At 36.2% G+C, this 17,438-nt stretch overlaps 1 protein-coding gene across 1 annotated transcript; it reads right to left on the bottom strand.

Annotated features, from left to right (window-relative positions):
- Nucleotides 1–11,713: 11,713 nt before the first annotated feature.
- On the bottom strand, nt 11,714–16,649 carry LOC122599162 (26S proteasome regulatory subunit S10B homolog B-like). Its single transcript, XM_043771619.1, has 10 exons — nt 16,452–16,649; nt 14,469–14,588; nt 14,093–14,229; nt 13,849–14,010; nt 13,296–13,382; nt 13,124–13,210; nt 12,877–13,014; nt 12,493–12,684; nt 12,294–12,392; nt 11,714–12,151 (listed from the first exon to the last, which is right to left on the bottom strand). The coding sequence occupies exons 1-10, from the start codon at nt 16,552–16,554 to the stop codon at nt 12,077–12,079; spliced, it is 1,200 nt and encodes a 399-aa protein (XP_043627554.1). The 5' UTR covers nt 16,555–16,649; the 3' UTR covers nt 11,714–12,076.
- Nucleotides 16,650–17,438: the final 789 nt, after the last annotated feature.

Here is a 17,438-nt window from a genome sequence, read left to right on the forward strand (position 1 = left end):
TCTTCTATGTATAAGAGCCTCATTGGCACATTGATCCGTCACATCCCTCAGACATACGACTCCTGGGACCATGTGCCTGCTGAAAGAAAGGAGTTTATCATCCCGACTCTGAACGTAAAATATTATTAATTTTTAACTTCTTCTTTGATGTTTGTATCAATTTTTAATTTCGCTAACTTTTACTTTTATAAATTGCAGACTCGGTTCAAATTGGACCACTTTATTCAGATTCCTAACCCCGAGGATCCTATCAGGCGGGGGTTCAGGCTGTGTGTTGATAGGGACTGTTCAGATCAGTATCGGCTCCGAAAGAGCCAGTTCAAGAGAGCCCACTTTTCCAAAAAGGGGGGCCTGGATGCAGTTCCCCAGTTGGAACAAGCTGTTCCTCCAGAGGGTATGTCACAGGAGGACTGGAGAGCTTTGTTGGGGTATTACCAGAGGGAGGACCGGGTGAAGCAGTCGGCGACAAACAAAACGAACAGGGGCAAGCAAGTTCTTGCGGGGACCCATGGTCGTAAGTCTTACTCTCAGTACGTCCACCAGGAGAAGGTTAATTATGAATTATATATGTATTAAATATATATACTTGTGTTTAAAAGTATAAGTTTAGTAATGTATATTTCTTAGATTATATATGTATTAAATATAAATACTTGTGTTTAAAAGTATAAATTAAAGAATGTATATGTCTTATGATAAATTGATGTGTTTACAGGTTGAAAAAAACCAGGACGTGGACTTGGTGGATTTGTTCGAGATTAAGCACAAGAAGAAGAAGGATAAACAATGGGAACACCCGATGGCTGAAGAAATACATGTATGTGTCTCTCTTTAGGATTTTATATTTTTAGTATTAAATGTTAATTAATCAACCTTATGTATAATGTAACGTTTTTTACAGTCTCAGCTCAAGAAGAAGAAGGAGGAAGGAGGAGGCTGAACAGGACCCCGTTCCAACACCAGATCCTGACATTGTCATGGAGGTACGGGGACCCCGGGCGGGGCATCGTCGAGGCATAGGGCGGGTCATCAGGCAGATAGGTACCGAGGCGTATGACTATACGCATCTTACCCAGGGACAGCCACGTGCATCATTCGACTTGAACAATGACCCACCTCAGCCTAGCCAGACGTCCTCCTTATTTGAGGAATTATTTAACTATTCTAGTTATGCACAGGCTCCTTTTCCTCCTCAGCCGTCCCAGCAGTTGCCCACAGCCCCTCAATACTCAGTCGGATCGTATCATGTCAATTTGGATGACGACGATGATGATGATGAGAGCGATGATGCTCATCATTAGTATCTTGTGGTTATAAACAATATATTTTGTATCGTATGAATTATGTTTGTGGTGTACATGTGTTTATCTTTTCGGATGTGCTGGTGATGATGGTCATAATAAACGAAAAAAACGTAAAAAAAATATGCCTAATCTATATAAATAAATACATCAACTATTATTAGTAATATAATACGTCAACGATATCTAGTACTTATAAAAACAAAAACATCAAAGATAGCTATAGAATACGTCAACTATTATTAGTAATCATTATAACAAATATAAGTAAAAAAATACATCAACGATATCTAGTACTTATAATAACTATTATTACATACGTTAAAGAATTACAAACAAATAATTATACGATATAAATAAACTATTCAAGGATCTCATATCCCGTAGGTGCCTTATTAGCTTGAATGTGTCTGTGGTACTCAGCCAAACGGTCTCTATACTTCGGATGTCTTACCCAGGCCTGCGATGCAGGTTTATCATGTCCCCAAGCTGAGGTGTAAGGCATTGGGCAGTCCTTATCTAAAAAAACCGTAACAAAATGTGTCGACCCTGATACCAGGGCAATGCATATCGGGTCATCTACGTATAGCTCGCCTGGCCCCTTCCAAAAAGGAAAACATGTGATGTTCTCCTCTAAACTTAAACAGATAATTATTACCCCCAACGCATTAGACAGAAGCATAGCGCAATATGGATTCATCATCCAGTAATCGTGTGGGTGACCATTTGGATAAGACATTGATAGCAAAGTGTGTATGTGTTTAGCGTCACCAGCGAATGCACTCTCATAGTATCCGCGCCTGGACTCATACTCCTCTAGCATTAGTTTGCGAATCCACTCGAATTTTTGCTCGTTTTCACCCAAAGCAACAGCCAGTGCCTGAAACCCACTGTTACCATGAGACTGTACATTTTTTATATTGACAACGTATCTTTGAAAGAACTTAGGGAGCTGGCCTAAGTAATGACTCATGTCAAACGATGTTGACTCACTTGGGAAAAATTTGTGTGTAAACGGTTCAGGGTTGTTCTGCGGATTTTGTGTATTCTGTGTAATGGGTGTCGAGAATAATTGATCAACAAAGCTATATGTTTCTTCTTGCGTTTGGTTATTCTGGTCTCCGAAATAACTTTGTGTGTCTGCGAAATGTGAATCGCTACCCACATACGAACTATGTCTGCCACTTTGTCCCCAGTATAGTTATAAGGTTCGCCAAAAGAATCTGTATTTCCCAGGATGTTAAACTCGTAACCCACATACCCACTCTGCCTACCACTTTGACCCCATAATACTTTGTTATATAGTTCGTCTACATTGTCTGGCACGTTCATTGATAGGCCCACATAATTACTTTGTCTCCCAATCTGACCCCATTCGGGCTGGCTTTAAGCCCAATATGAACTGGTTCCCACATGATCATTGTGCCTCCCACTTTGTGTGATTGTGGTTGGCTTTCAGTTTCATTGAAGAAACGTGATGGTGTTTCTGCGAAAAAAGAACTAGTGCCCACATGATCACTCTGTCTCCAACTTTCAGGTGATTGTGGTTGACTTTCCGTTTCTTCGAAAAAACGTGATTGTGTGCTCACGTATTCACCGTGTCTCGCATATTGGCCTTCTCCAAATGCACATGACGGCTGCGAAAATTGATCGGAGAACTCCCCCAAGGACTGGCTTTCCTGAAAAATCGGTCGGGAAAATTGAACCGACTTGGATTTTTAAAGACCGGAGGGTGTTGTGTTTGTCGCTGGTCTGTTATATTCGGGCGCCTGCAAAAAAAACAATTTTAATAACAGATTACACTTACAAGTATACTAACAAATAGGGGGCAATTACCAAAAAAAAAAAAAAATCAATTAATTAAATGTAGTTCGAATTATGATCCGACATACTTGAGGTATATTTTTCTTTGACCCGATTGGTCTTCCACGTTTATTTTTAATAACAGAAGGGTCCTTGATTTTCGTTCTCCCCGGATAGACGATGTCTTTTAATTTAGAAATCCAGTTTTTGCGATTTGACTTCGGTTGATCCTTAAACTGGCCTTTAACATCCTCTAGTAATTCGTCGATAGCTTCGTCATCGTCAGAGTCTTTTCGATGATCGTTGTCCGGAAGGCATGTCGACGGTGTCAGGTCTAGCTTTCTCCAAAAGTCATTTATGTTATGCACCTCAACACGTTTGTCTACATTTTTGACGAAAAATAATTACAATATTTGTGCATTTACCAAAAAAAAAAAAAATCAATTGCCTATATTTCAATAAACTTACTGCAATGTATGTACGCAGCTAGACGGCGGGCACATGGAAGGCCAAAACTAATCCACACCTTACACCCGCACTTTCTCTAGTTTTTTCTGATCTCATTTTTTAATCGTTTAATTTCATCAACCATTATATCAAGAGCTGTCACAGATACAACACAAAGCAGGTCTTTCAAACATGGGTAGTTGTGTTTACCAGCTCTATAAATCCTGCTTTCCTCCAGTTGGCCCTTGATTTCTGTATCTTGTCCGAGGAGGATATCATTAACACATTGAATTATTCTTTGAAATGTACATCTCCCCTGCAACTCGGACTTGAGGAGTGAATGCTCAGCCTCAACTCTGTTGGTAGTGTAGTTACGGTAGTTGAGGTGCTGATCGACCCAAAAGGACACAAACTTTTCCTTGTACGGGGAAAGCCACTCCTTCTGCAGGTACTTGTAAACCTCTGTCATTTTAACATTTAATTAACTTGTGTGGGTATATGTGATTTACCAAAAATTAGAAAATAAAAAACTTCAAAAGCACTTCACTTACTGTCTAAACGGGGACCCATCTTCTCTTTTAAATATGATAAATTGTTGGTGTACTCTTCTAGTGTACGGGACTCGTAAAGTTTTTTCCACCATCCGTAAAAAGGCCCCCATTTCCCTTCCCCTTTTAAAGATGGCATGCTAAATTTGTCTATGTTCCTCCATATGTGCACTCTACACAGTAAATGGTATGCTTCAGGCATAACGGTTTTGCATGCTTTCATTAGCGCCAGATCCCGGTCCGTGAGTACCACGCGCACAGCAAAGCCTTCACCTAACGTCGACTTCAAACACTCCAACACCCATCTATAATTATGCTCTTGTTCGCTTATGATAAACGCATATGATATGCTAAAGGTCCTGTTTGTTGGAGTGACACCAACGATCTCGACCAACGGCATGTTGTACATATTAGTTTTGTACGTGGCGTCTATTTGGATAACATAAGGAAATGCACGCCACAACTTAAATGATGTCGGATGTATAAAAAACAGATTCTCCAACCGACCAGATACACTGTTTGTTGTATGATAATACAAGTAATTATGCTCCTTAAGCAAACTGAACATAACCTGTTTCGTTTGAACAATATGGCGTACATATGTCGTTTCAGATACTCTATCATAGTAAATAAATAAAAAGATATGTAAATTTGATATAATATACCTGCATTGGAGTGTTTCCATGTTTTTCGGCCGCCTTCTTCCGCATAGCTTTTTGGAAATTGTAAATGTCATCACTGCGGGTCAAGTTTCCTGGAAAATTTTCTTTCAATAGCTTTAACATCTTACGGGGCGTAGTACCGCGATGATATTCTTCTTCCAGAAATAATCTCTCCTCTTCAGTCAACCTTCTTGCGTACGCGTAACCCTCCAGATTCTCAGCTGGATAGTGATTATGTGTGTCGTTGTAACACCCCAAATATTTTAAGGTAAAAGAAATTAACCCCTTCTTTTAGTTTTGACATTAAATTAACTTCCTAGTATTTTATTTTTGGATATGGGATTAATTTAGTTGGAACTTTAGCGGATAGCGGGTAAAACACCCACCAAATTGAGAAGTGGGTCGTGGCACCCATAGGAAGTGCCAGACATCTTTTGAGTATGAATCATACTTCCACTCTCATTTTCTTCTTCCCTTCATGCATTCCTTCTCATATTCTTTCAAAATCAAAGAGTAGTTCATCAAGAACAAAATCATTAATCATCTCCACCTATATTAGGAATTTACAAGCTAGGGTTTTGGTGATTTTGGGTGGTGGCTGAAAATCAAGAGGAAAAAGGGGAGAAAAAGGAATTGTAGCCTATAGTCTTGATTTAGCTCTTTGAATCTTGAGGTATTGAATTCCCTTAATTTAGTTTTATCTTCCTTTTGAAATTAGGGTTCATGAATGAACCAAATTGGGGGATTTTGCTAGAAAATGAAGTATGGTTCATTTTCTCCAATTCCTTAGTTAACCTAGTTGTCATTGAGTTATAAGATGTGTTTGATTATAAAATTGATAAGTTCATGTGATGAATTGAGTTTCTAAGAAAAGATGAATATTACTAGTTATTGTTGTGTGAATGAAAATAGTAGGTTGAACTACCTAATGTTATAGTTAAAGATGAAAGTAACTCAATGACAAATGGGTTGGGTTTTGGGTTTAGAAAAGGCTAGTGATTGTGAATGGCTAGGTTGAACTAGTCAAGTTGTGAATGTAAGCTTATGCATTTTTTCGATACGATTTTAGGTTGAAGCTTGCTTGTGCTTGTTGTTAGCGTTATTCTCTTTGTTGCGAAGGAGGTGAGTATTCTTGCATACCTTTATGTATACGTTGGGCCAATTACCATGAGATGTGAATGTTCCAAGCATGGTAATTGGTTCGGCGTTAAGCCCATGGGGGGCATTGTTTATGAGGCCTAAGAACCTCTGGGGCCTAAGAATCCCGATAGTTGATGTGATATGAGGCCTAAGAACCTCCGGGGCCTAAGAATCCCGATAGATATGATTTGTTATGATCGTTTAGCTTATATGGATCCATATATGTATTGTTTGTGTGCAAGGTGAATATGTAAATGTGACATGACGATGCCATAGGTTACATGTGAAAGCCCTTGTACTATGCCCTCCTTCGTATTCGTAAATGTATGCAAGTATATTCACTAAGCCTTTGCTTATATTTTAGATGTTTACCCTCTTATATAGGTAGTTCCGGAGGAAGGAACTAGTGAGTGTTGTTTAAAGATAGTTGATTTAGAGTTTGAAGCGATCTTTGGACGTCCTGAAGGTAATTAGGTCATTCCCGGCGAATGACGATGATTTGGTTAGAAACCTAGTTGTCCCTCTTGACATTGGCTCATGGTACATTTTGGTTGTTATTGGCCATATTTTGATATGTTTTGTAAATGGTCATGTTCATGTCTTTTGTAGTTGATAAGGATAGTTGGTTTGGTTGTAGCATGTCAAATGGGTAATCGACCCATATGGTTACGTGGTCGATCATGGATCAAACTAATTTGGCAAATATGAATGTTTTCGGGTTAACTCTCTTACTTTCAATTCTGGAATGTAATTTCTTATAATTTTGGTTGTGGTTCAAAGGTTTTGGTTAAGTCTTAAAGTGGGCAAAGTTTGATGTTGTTGGGTTGTGGGCCACTGCGGCGCAGTGGGAGCGTGCCGAGCCCACTGCGGCGCAGTGGAATCCCACTGCCAAAATTTCTTTTCTTCCCACTGCGGCGCAGTGGGAGTGTGCCAAGCCCACTGCGACGCAGGGGGGTTCTTCCAGTTTTGGCCTGAGAATTTCCACTGCGGCGCAGTGGGAGTACTCGACCTCACTGCGGCGCAGTGGGGCATATATATATATAAAAAAAAAACTTTTGTGTTTTCGAGTTATCGAGTCGTGTCGTTACAGTCGTCTACAATGGTTATCCTCCAACCATCATCAGTCAAACGACCGATTAATCTAAAGGGGCACTGACATTTAAGTGTCTTTTTAACGAGCCCGCCTATCCTATCATCCATTTTCCCAGAAAGATTACAGACTATCGTCACTTTATTTTTTACACCAACTAAGTTGGAATTTGTTCGTCGTTTGATTAACACATAACCAAGCTGCAATCCTGTACTTTTGGCCCAGTTGACCAATTCTTCGTGTGAATCGAACACCTAAATTAGTTTTTTTTTTTAAATTATCATTAATTTGTATAACTTATAAATATCTAACATTTTAAATATGCAATAAATATAACAACGAAACACAAATTAAATAGTACTAAAATATAAATATTTTAATGATATTTGCCTAAATTAGTTTTTTTTTTTTTAAATTATCATTAATTTGTATACTTATAAATATCTAACATTTTAAAATTGCAATAAATTTAAGAACGAAACACAAATTAAATAGTACTAAAATATAAATATTTTAATGATATTTGCATAAATTAGTTTTTTTAAAAAAAATTATCATTAATTTGTATACTAATAAATATCTAACATTTTAAAATTGCAATATCTAACATTTTAAAATTGCAATAAATTTAACAACGAAACACAAATTAAATAGTACTAAAATATAAATATTTTAATGCTATTTGCCTAAATTAGTTTTTTTTAAAAAATTATCATTAATTTGTATACTAATAAATATCTAACATTTTAAATATGCAATATCTAACATTTTAAAATTGCAATAAATTTAAGAACGAAACACAAATTAAATAGTACTAAAATATAAATATTTTAATGATATTTGCCTAAATTAGTTTTTTTTTTAAAAAGGCGTCTGGTAACCCGACCACCTTTTTGGTATCCCAAATTATCATTAATTTGTATACTAATAAATATCTAACATTTTAAATATGCAATAAATTTAACAACAAAACACAAATTAAATACTACTAAAATATAAACTAATAATGATATTTGCCTAAATTAGTTTTTTTTAAAGTTAACAAGGATACCTGATCGGTGTGGAAAACCCTAGCGTCGTAGTCAAAATGAGGGGCCGCCTCTGGTATCTCAAATTCTTCATCAGGTTCTTCTAAGTGAAGCTCAAAACCTTCCGCACCCATTTCGCCCCATATACTTTCAAAATCCATCTGAAATAATGATAAACTATAATAATAATACTAAAGATCTATAATTTATAGTATATTGAAAATCTAATGTATATTTATATATCTATATCTATATATATAAATGAAAACAATAACATATATATATATATATATATATATATATTGAAAACTATAACTATAATAATTATGAGAAAATAGAAAGAACTGAAAAGTGGGAAATAGAAAGAACTGAAAACTATTGTGAGAAAATGACGCTACGAGTTTCCATATATAGAATCGCCCGTACACTGTGGACTTGATGGTCCACAGTGTACGGTTACGTACAATGACTTTTTGCAGCGACCCTCGCTGCAAAAAGTGTGGTCATTTTACTAAAAAACTGGTCGGGTCACCAGGCGCCTTTTTCTATTTGAATATTGCAATTTGTTTGATTATGTGAAACGTTTAGGATATTTAAAGATTGTTTATGTGGGGTGGGTTATTTTAGGACCACCTCCTTATTTTAGACCACTTAGACCATTTTAGGATATGTAGTTTTTGTAACTTACACACCACCATCATCATCTACTATGATATACAAGACTTTTTTGTAAAAGCGCTAAGACTTTCGAGTGACGGGCCCACTGAAAAATCATGTGTAAGTTACTTACACATGTGTAAGTTAACTTACACATGATTTTTCGGCGGGCCCGTCGCCGAAAAATCATGGTGGTGGTTGGAGATGATCATGGTAGTGGTCGGAGATGATCATGGTGGTGTGTAAGTTACAAAAACTACATGTCCTAAAATGGTCCAAGTGGTCTAAATTAAGAAGGTGGTCCTAAAATAACTTGCACCTTGTTTATATTTATATATATGATCGGATAAAATTAAGGATTTGTAAAGATTTTTTTACAATAACATGTTATTACTTATTAGATATCATTTAGCATATCACAAACTCTAACCGCCTGACAATTAGTTTAACTCGATAAATAGTCATCCCATCCTTTCCATGATAGCATTTAAGCTACTGAATGGATGATAAACATATGCTATTATATGACAAAATATAAGGAAAAAAATCATAAAATAATATGACGAACAATCGATGGGCCCAAACAGCAGCTAAAAACGTGTCCGGGAACCAACAATAGTCCTCGACTATTATTAAAGTGGAAACAAAACCATGTGGCAAAAAAAAAAAGAAAAAACCAAAACTATTTAGTTCACTTTTTGCATAGGAAGAACATAATATTCTCATATTCAAAAATGACTATCAAATTGCATAAAAGGAGTCCACCAACTTTGGTCTGATCTTTGTTTTAGGTGACTATTTGCACTCACAAACGACTCCCCTTAATCACTTGCCATCTAGAATTTTGTAATGACTATTTTGAGCCATTTCCTTATATATACCCTTCCTAATGAGTTTTTAATAAAACAGTTCACTGCTGTTTTAATTAATTAGGGATATTAACCAAGTTATTTTTTGGCACTCAATTAGCCATTATTAAGACTGAGCGGAGTGGATGATTTTTCCACCGACTCTCGCCCTTTGTCACTGGGAGTCGCCCCCCACGCCACCCCATTGCCCGACTTGTGTTTTGTCCGACCTCCATAGCTCGCCCCATTGTGCACAAAAGTCATCCAAAGTCGCCCCCACACCACCCCCTCTTGCCGACTTCTCCTAAATTCACCCATTTTCACCTTTTTTACATACAACACTTTCCTACCCCACATGCCACATGGTACAAGTCGCCCTACTCTTCAAAATCCACCCATTTTCACCTTTTTTAAGGGGTAACTTTTCTTACACCACATGATACATGGCGCATGTCGCCCCTCTATTCCTTTCTTCTCACTCCTCTTAGTCTAAGAGACTATAAAAAAAAGATTTTTGGAAAGGGCGAATTCCATAAAAAGTTAACAAACTTCAACTTAAATTTATTTAGCGTATATAACAAACAAATTTAATTAGGACAGGAAATATCATCGAAGTCAAATAGTTTCAATCTAAGAAAATGAACTAATATGACCGCGAACCTACTTCTGAAGGCACTCGATTAAAATGAAGAGTAATATAACAGCTGAATGTAGATATATATAATAATTTAAAAAAGGTTAAAAAATAATATCTTGTCGATCAATTATATAATCTCAACATGTCTCGAAAGTAGTTCCTGCAAAAGATTCAAGCTCTATTTTTCTAGAGCCGCGGGTAGAACAGTGTGATTGGTATATGCCACAATTCTGCAAAAGGTTCCAACTATAAGGTATATATAACTATGCGTAAGGAAACTAAATCAGGTACAAAAGCAATGAAAAAGCTTATCTTATTTATTTGATAAACACGTTAAGTAAGCTCAGTTGAGCAAGAACTTCACCTTTGAGTGATTTCCCAAGCTTATTTTCAGCTCAAACCCGTATTACTCAAAGGAAGATAATGGAATTAAAGAAGAGGGGAATGGAATAAAGAAAATTGGAATGATTGCTCTGTTTGGTATAACTAAAGAATCGTTATTAGAAATAAAGAAGAGAAGCACTTCTCTTATTTGATTAGGTCATTAAGAAGAATGAAAATGACACTTTTTTAATGCTTACTGACCCTTTTTTTTAATAGAACAAGTTAGTTTTATTTTATGATAAGCGAAAACATGCTCCTAATCAAACCCACAACACAACTATATATGTTACTTACAAACCATAAAATATTGAATAATAAGCAAACTCATCACACGAAATATGGCTAACTCAAAAAGGACACCCAGGTAGCAAAAATGACCACTTCAAAAAGTTACAAATATTCAATTCGAGCTGAGATCGATATATATATCCGAATAAACTAGAAGAAAATATTATAAAAGTTCAATAAAACAATAAATAAACCTAATAAATTGTCTAATGTTCTAGCTATATTATATAAATAAATCAGGTAAAAGTATATAACTATTAAAAACTCAAACTCATGAAGATAATGTAAATATGTAGATCAGAGAGCAAGATTGTAGGATGCAGGATGGGGTTTTGGTGGTTGTATTGCTGGTTGTATAGGTGGTGAAGGCCGATGTTGTATGAGGCGGTAGTGAAGCTTGTTCGGGGTGGTGGTGGTGGTGGTGGTGGTGTTGGTGGCCGCTGGTGGTTCCGGTGTCTATGGCGAGATCTATAGAAGGTGATATTTATCGCCGTTATCAGAAACGGGTGATGGTTCCCGGAGGTGTAAAGTTCACAAGGAAGGTGATAATGATTTACATTTTTCCAGTCAAAGAATGAATTTGTTATGATATTGTTGATTCCTCAGCATTCTTTAGTTTTTCTTTCATTCCCATTTGCATGTACCAAACATTTCCTTATGCTTTTGGAAATCCAGATTTTTTCTTTTTCATCAAAACAAATAAGGTTGGGGATGGTTTGTTGATTCACAGTATGACATGTCTTACCAGAAGACCACATATAGATTGTTCTATTATGAATGTGTTGGCAAACAAAAAAGGTCTTGTTTCAGCGGTAGTATGGTTAAGCGATAGCATAGATTAAAAATTAATTCCTATGTTCCAAGGTCAAAAAAACAAATATGGATCAAGTATGTGTCCATATCAATGAAGAAAAAAAATATCAGAGAGAATGTCTACCAAGTATGAACCATAATACAAGCTGTCCATACTCAGTTTCATCATTATAAAGTGATACACATAAAACAGGCATAACAGGTCTAAACTCGATCAACACTACAATCATTTTGCATTCTGGGGATCTCAGCACAAACTATGTATTCTTAACATGCCTTTTGAATAAATCATTGCCACCCAAAATTTAGCATATCATAACAAGATGATTTGTGGCGCAACCAAAGACCAAAACAACCAACGATGTGTCCCATAAATCGTAGTGAACATCACACCCGAAAACTTCCAATTCGTTTGGCACATTCAAGCTTCTTAATCTTTGCCAAAATCAGCATTGTAATGAGCACTTGACTCAAGCTTCTTTGCTTCATTAAGTTTCCGCACAGCCTATAGATATTTTTCAACAATAACACCAAATCAGATTCATATATACATTTTACACTATCATTAATTCACCTCCCGTATAAAAGTCAGAACCATGAGGACACTTGTTAATTACGTTAATGTCAAAAGTTACAGTCGCTGTTACCTTCATGAAATCTTCATGAATAACATAATCCCGTTCTGCACGGATTGCAGACATACCAGCTTCAGTGCACACATTACGGAGATCGGCTCCATTAAACCCCTGAATCAAAATCCATGGTTCACAATTTTAGGAAGTGCTGCTTTTTGATATAGAAAAAAGAAGCGAAAAAAGCAAAGTTCTCAATTCCAGCAAGTTTCACCTCTGCAAGTTTGACAACTGCCTCGTAATCAATTTCACCATGTTTAGCAATTCCAGCAGCATGGATTTTGAGAATTTCCATTCTCGACTGTTCATTCGGCAATGGAATCTCTATTTTCCTATCTAGCCGACCGGGACGAAGAAGAGCAGGATCGAGAACATCAGGTCTGTTTGTTGCCATTATCATTTTTACCTGATTAGCATACATTGGATCATTAGGATGTCTTCGTATATGAATTATAAAGAAATTATACTATTTAGAGGTGACCAGAGAGAAAAACAAACACAAATCAACCAATTTGTAAATTAATATGTTGTGATTTGTAATATTACAGAATATTTGATAATCGTGAAAACCAAACTTGAAGCAATATACATATCACACCTTTCCGAGCTGATCAAATCCATCAAGCTGATTGAGTAGCTCCATGAGTGTTCTTTGAATTTCACGGTCAGCACTAGTTCCCTCACTAAAACGGCGCCCACCAATGGCATCGATCTCATCCATAAATATGATGCAGGGCTTAAACAACCACGAGGACACTTGTTAATTATGGTAATTTCGTAATTGAGGAAATATTATATCAACTAGAAAATGAAAGTAACAGAGAGATTCAAGGCTTTGAGAATACTTGGTGATCACGAGCATAGCTAAACATTTCCCTGATCAATCTTGCACTCTCACCAATGTACTTGTCAATAATGGCACTGGACACAACCTGTATAAGTTATGCGCAGAAGTTAAAGCACACATAAGTATTTCAATAGAGAAGACGAGACTGACATTTATAATAAAAGAAATACCTTCAAGAAGTTAGCATCTATATTGCTAGCAATTGCTCTAGCCAGTAATGTTTTGCCAGTACCAGGAGGTCCATAGAGAAGAACACCCTGATCAAAAGGAAATTTATTGGCCCAAACAAAGCATTTGTAACAGATTAACTGCTAACAGTTATACAATCTCTCTCAACTTCTATTGCAAGTAACCAACTTTTGTGTAGTTAGAGAAAACCATCCATGTTTTATATTGTCGCTATATTGTAACTAATTTCAAAGTTTCAACTTAAGGTAAAACGATCCGATAAAAAATTAAATTAATTGTGTATCTCCTATTGCTTCCATAACATTTAACTATGTTGACATTTTTCTACGTGTCGCTTAAAAACTGGTTATCAAGGTGCCTTTGCTAGAAAAAAAAGTGAAACTCCAATTCAGTGTGTGTGTGTGTGTTGGGGGGGGGGGGGGGGGTGTACAAATGAATTGGTTACCAATAATGAAATTAGACAAGAAATCATCCATTTGTTAATGCAATTAAACCTTTCATGATATGGAACTTTCAAGATAGATTAATGTGTACCTTAGGTGGCTTAATGCCCACCCTTAAGAAAAGCTCAGGATTCATCAGAGGCAACTCTATAGATTCCCTAAGCTCCCGAATCTGATCTGACAGACCACCAACTGCAGAGTAGCTAACGTTCCCAGGATCTTCATGAAGCATATTATACACAACTGGATCAACCTTCAAAATAAAGAAGTGAGCTAATAACTAAATGATAAGAATTTCTAGATAGATAACACATTATTATAGCACATAAACAAACTTCACGGGGGAGTGCTCGCATAATTGTCAAAGTGGTCATGTCAAGAACCACTCTAGTTCCAGCAGTCAGTTTTTCCTTGTCCACTTTGCTGCGACATCCAACGACATACCTCGGACCGCTGCTGGCTTTAACTATCACTTCAATAATATAAACGAGATAACTTAGTTCAAGATTGTTTTTGGTTTCTGAGACAGTAATATTAAGTTGTTGATGTTGAATATCAGAAGGTAACTCTACATTAGTTTTTCCTAATCTATTTTAAACATTACTCTACATTGACCTCTCACTATCTATTTAAGCCGATCTTATAATTATGTAATTATAAAGTAAAAAATATTTATGAAAAAATAATAATGATAATGGTTGTACTATTTACATCGTTCATTGTCCAAAGGTCTTAGCACTTCTCCAATGATCTGTCCAACACTTTGAAGGGACTTCAAATCATCTTCTGTTTTGGCATATTCCTTTTTTGTACTCCGCAATGTCTCTCTCACTGCAACATAGATTTTGATATTGTTAATCGACCATAAGAAACTTGCATAAGACTTGAGACAACTAATAATCAAAAGAGGAAGTGATAAATTCATGAATATATATAAACCTCAAGTAGACAAGTGAATCAAGTAATTGAATAAATAAAGCATCCAGACACATAAAGAAGGGACCTTGACGGTTCAAACTACTAAGGCCTAAGGCCTTGCAGAGACAACAACATGCTAACCTAAAGACTGCAGATTTACCATGATAATTTTTAAGGTGTTAATATTTGCATGTGCTAATACCTTTTTTAAAAAAATTCTGCAAATATCGCAGACAATAAGAAACAGAAAGATAAGAATGAAAGAAACTGACAAGGGAGGTAATGATGACAACTTAAGGGGAAAACCGAGTAAACAAAGAAGATATGAGATCTGTTATGCAAAAAAGCTTCTTTTCAGTCGATCTATTTTAAAGCAATAATAGGAATATTTAGACTGAAGGGAGTGGGGGACTTATGGGGCGAACTAGCCCATTTTCGGTGAAAGTCGCCCCCTACACCGGCCCCAAGGGACGAACCGGGTTTAGGACGAACTCAAGGAGTTGCCCTTTGTGTCTTTGACTTTTGCATGGACCAAGAAAAGGACAAGGAATCTGACTTTTTTATTATTATTTTTTCTCTTCCCCTCTCTATATATACAACACTTCCCTACCCCACATGACACATGCCTCACTCTCCAAAATTCACCCATTTCCACCTTTTTTAAGGGGCAACACTTCTTACCCCACATGACACATGGCGCAAGTCGCCCCTCCCTCCCAAACCTCCCACTCCCTTCAGTCTTAAGATAACTTATAATATATGGTTAATGAAATCCAAAATATAGAAACAGGTCAGCAGCAGAAGTATTTATCCACAAACTCGAAAGTAATATTCTTATAGAGATGTGCATACTAACAAATGTCTATTGTCGTAGAGAACATTAACAGAGTAAGTCCACGTTATGAAATATCAACTTCCCATTCCACAGAATAACAATGCACAATATTAAGTAGACTCCTAATTCCTAAAAACACTGTTAGGTATTACCAAATACCACGCCTACAAGGAGAACTGTCCAAAAGTGATACGGCTTAACCTACGATCATTTATAAACTATTTCTGTTCATGACAGGGCTCTTTCCCGCAAGTGGTAGGTGCATCATACTACATTGCACCCCTTCCTTTTTTTTCCATTTCATTCCCTCCAGCTTTAAATTTTATTAGTGAGTTTGTTACTTTTCTTTAGTTTTATTCACTTAGCCTTTTTGGGGGGGTATCATATAAGTGAGGCTTCACCTTTAGTCTGCAGGTAAACTTTCCTAGCTGGAAACAAATAGAACCCGATAAACAAAATCAAGACCTCAAATTTTAGCACACTTGTGTCTTGTGGGGTATCGGCCAATGTTATGATGGTATCTACAAATAACATTCAAATTTCCAAACTTATATCCCCACCAATCTCTTACAATTACACGGCGTATTTCAACAAAATCTCATCTTCAAAATTGTCAAACTTTTATCTATTACTTCACTCAATTAACTCCTACATTTCATTATCTAGCCATCTTACCCCTATATTCCCCAAGAAAAACCCTAAACATTATCAAATTATATAACTTTAAAATAAATAAAAACACACCACTAAGTGTAAAAAGTAACATATTAAAAAGTCAAAACCCTAATTTACACAAATAAAGATACAAATAATTAATACAAAATAAGAAATTAGTATCTATTATCTAAATACACACATATATTTGAATAAATTGCAGAATTTAAGGTCTAATAATATATTAGGGGATTTAAAATTTAAAATTATTTTGATGTGAATCTGACCTGCACGGACTCGTGAATCAAGCTCTTTATGCTGAAGCATTTTTTTCCGGTACTCCGTCTCCGCAGTACGGCGGCGGACTGCATCTTCACCTTCGTTTGTCATCGGAAAATAGTCTGTGTTGATCAGATATAGATACAGATGTATGTATATATGTGTGTGTATTCTTACTTATTGTTCGAGACAAGTTTTGTTTCGATTAATTAAAAACCAAAATTATCTATACCGGCCCTTTTGAAAATTGAAACATTGGTGACTATAATTTTTATTGGGCTAACATTTAAGGCCCAAATGTATGGTTTTGGTAGTGTGTATACTGTAGAGCCGTGTGAGAGGTCAATATGTGCTTTGTTTTTGTTAAAAGGGTGTGTCTGAATTTTAATTTTTTTTTTAAACGGTCGAATAGAACATGTTCTTTCCACTTATTAACACCTACGTCTTTGAAATTTCAAACTCATGGAGGGAAAAAACTACCTATTAATCCGTTAAAAGACACACCGATTAATGGGACCATACATATTTCTGACCTCTAATAAATGCTACCTAAATGGTTTTTAGGTGACATATATGGTCTGGTGTTCCTTGAATATCGATTTTTGACTGACTATTCAATAAATGTGATGTAAATTGTCGAATATTTTAAACATCTCATTTACGTCACATATAGATGTGTATATGACATATAGGAGAGGTTTAGATAGCATTTATTGCAGATAAAAAAACTTATACATCGCCCTCTAGGGGGAGAGATGTAGTGCCAAAAAATTGGCTAATTGGCAAGTTTGACAAGTTATCGGAGAATCATATATCGCCACGTGTCGTTGCCAAAAACTAGCCAAAACATGCGGTAAAAGTAGCCAATTTGCCAATTTCAAAACTAAATAACAATGTAACCGGAAATTAAACGTAATTGCCGAAAAACTAAAAAAAGTGACCGTTTTTTGTAAAAAATTAAACTTGGGCTCAGAATTTGGGGGTCGGGATTTCGG

Source organism: Erigeron canadensis, chromosome 5 (assembly GCF_010389155.1).
Source record: "Erigeron canadensis isolate Cc75 chromosome 5, C_canadensis_v1, whole genome shotgun sequence".
In the NCBI taxonomy this organism is placed as follows: domain Eukaryota; kingdom Viridiplantae; phylum Streptophyta; class Magnoliopsida; order Asterales; family Asteraceae; genus Erigeron; species Erigeron canadensis.